Source organism: Saprolegnia diclina (assembly GCF_000281045.1).
Source record: "Saprolegnia diclina VS20 unplaced genomic scaffold supercont1.50, whole genome shotgun sequence".
Lineage (NCBI taxonomy): Eukaryota > Oomycota > Saprolegniomycetes > Saprolegniales > Saprolegniaceae > Saprolegnia > Saprolegnia diclina.
Genome location: NW_008246117.1, coordinates 289,251 through 290,949, shown reverse-complemented (window position 1 = coordinate 290,949; position 1,699 = coordinate 289,251). Strand labels below are relative to the sequence as shown.

The following is a 1,699-nucleotide window of genomic DNA, read 5'->3' as shown; positions in this document are numbered from 1 at the left end:
GCTACGTTCACCGCAAGCATGCTTTAAGGGTTCGCATTAGGAAGGACACTCTGTCCATATAACTCGGGTCTACGGCAACGTCTGCAGCAGCGGAGCCGGCTCGCTACAAGCTTCTAAATTCGAGTTTGACAGTCCTACCGAGATAAATCAACGTGTAAAACGCAACACCTAAAATGTGCTGTGGCGCTGCCACTTTGTTTCTTTTGTCATTAAGTGGCCGCAAACAAGTTGTGAAGTTTGGTCACTCGATTTACCTTTTTTCTGGAACCGTGACGTGGCTCGCTCTACAGCGAGAACGCAACTTCAACTAGCTTGCATGATTAGAAATGCCTCAACACACCACCAATTAGCAATCCTTCAGAATATGGAGCTTGCAAAACGGAGAGAGTACTCTATTTGCATCCTTTCACTCGAGCAAACTCACAGCTTGTTTGGTGCTACTAGTATCACATGTCGTCACTTTGCAGGACTCCACATTCACTCTTGGGCTTTAAGCACAAAAGCTTCGTGTCACCAATCATACCCTCCAAACGCGGCTGCCGTGACGGTGAATATGTGTTTCGCTGTTCCTACGATCTATACCCACAAAGCGAATCACGAAAGTCCATTTTTAAACATAGTTGAACGTATAATTATGTACGAGTGCACAGGAGTAAAACCCGCACGTCAATCAGAAAAACGCGCCAAAAATAGATACGCGCATGACGACGCACCGGAGGTCACTCGTGGAGCTCGTGACAGCGCTGCGTCGACGCAGCTCGCTCTCGCCGCGCCAGATTCGCATCCGGTCGCGCTCCATCATGTGGCTTTTCTGCATCTGCAAGCACGCAGTCTCGGCCGTCTACTTCGTCGTCTCGGGCTACATCTACACGATTCTCTCCAATACCGAGCGCATGTACGCCACTTCTTTCATGACAAGTGATTTGTTGCTCACTCGCGAAATCCTCATAGCACATTGAATGCCTATCAGCCCAAGCTCTGCGGCAGCATGTACTTTTTACTTGCAGCCTTGCACGTCTATGGCGTAGCACTGGACATGGTCCCGACGGGGCGCCGCCGACGCCGCGGATCGCTCTTGCACAGTCTGACCATGCACACCCGGACACCTCACTATTGGTTGTGTACGTTGCATTTCTCGTATTTTCAAATTTCTGGTTTTTTCAAGTTGCCACCATTTTGACAACATGTCTCTAGGCGGGTTTCAATGCGCTGAAATTGGCGTCCAAAGTGTGCAAGCATGGTGGCTCTCGCACCTCACGACCAACAAGAGTCTCTTGACAACATACGTGTCGTGCATCATCCTCCACTGTCTCGTCGCACCGTGGTTCATTCTCTCGACAATTCCGTTTTTCCACACGACGTTTCGGCTATTTGTCAATAGCATCATTGGGTACATTTTGTTTTCGGGCATTTTACCGGGATATTGACCGTCAATTGTGGTGTAGGTTTGCGCTGACGGTGCTATTTCCGCTCGTGACACTGCTCCCCGTGTTGATCGCGAAAGAGTCGGGTGGCATCCTCGCCCAAGACGCCCGGTGGCGGACGACCACGACGCTGCTTGTCCGCACCATCGTCCCCACCTCGGGGTGGGACGCAACGTTCAAGCTCGCCATGTGTCTGGCCAACTATGCCACGCTGCGAACGCTGGCCGCCATGGTCCGCAAAATCCCGCCGCAAGGCGTTCTACTGGCGGCCCCCC

At 51.7% G+C, this 1,699-nt stretch overlaps 1 protein-coding gene across 1 annotated transcript; it reads left to right on the top strand.

The window, feature by feature from the left end:
• Positions 1-683: 683 nt before the first annotated feature.
• Positions 684-1,427, top strand: SDRG_12519 (hypothetical protein; the record flags this gene model as incomplete). Its single annotated transcript, XM_008618591.1, has 3 exons — positions 684-895; positions 952-1,121; positions 1,195-1,427. The coding sequence occupies exons 1-3, from the start codon at positions 702-704 to the stop codon at positions 1,425-1,427; spliced, it is 597 nt and encodes a 198-aa protein (XP_008616813.1). The 5' UTR covers positions 684-701.
• Positions 1,428-1,699: the final 272 nt, after the last annotated feature.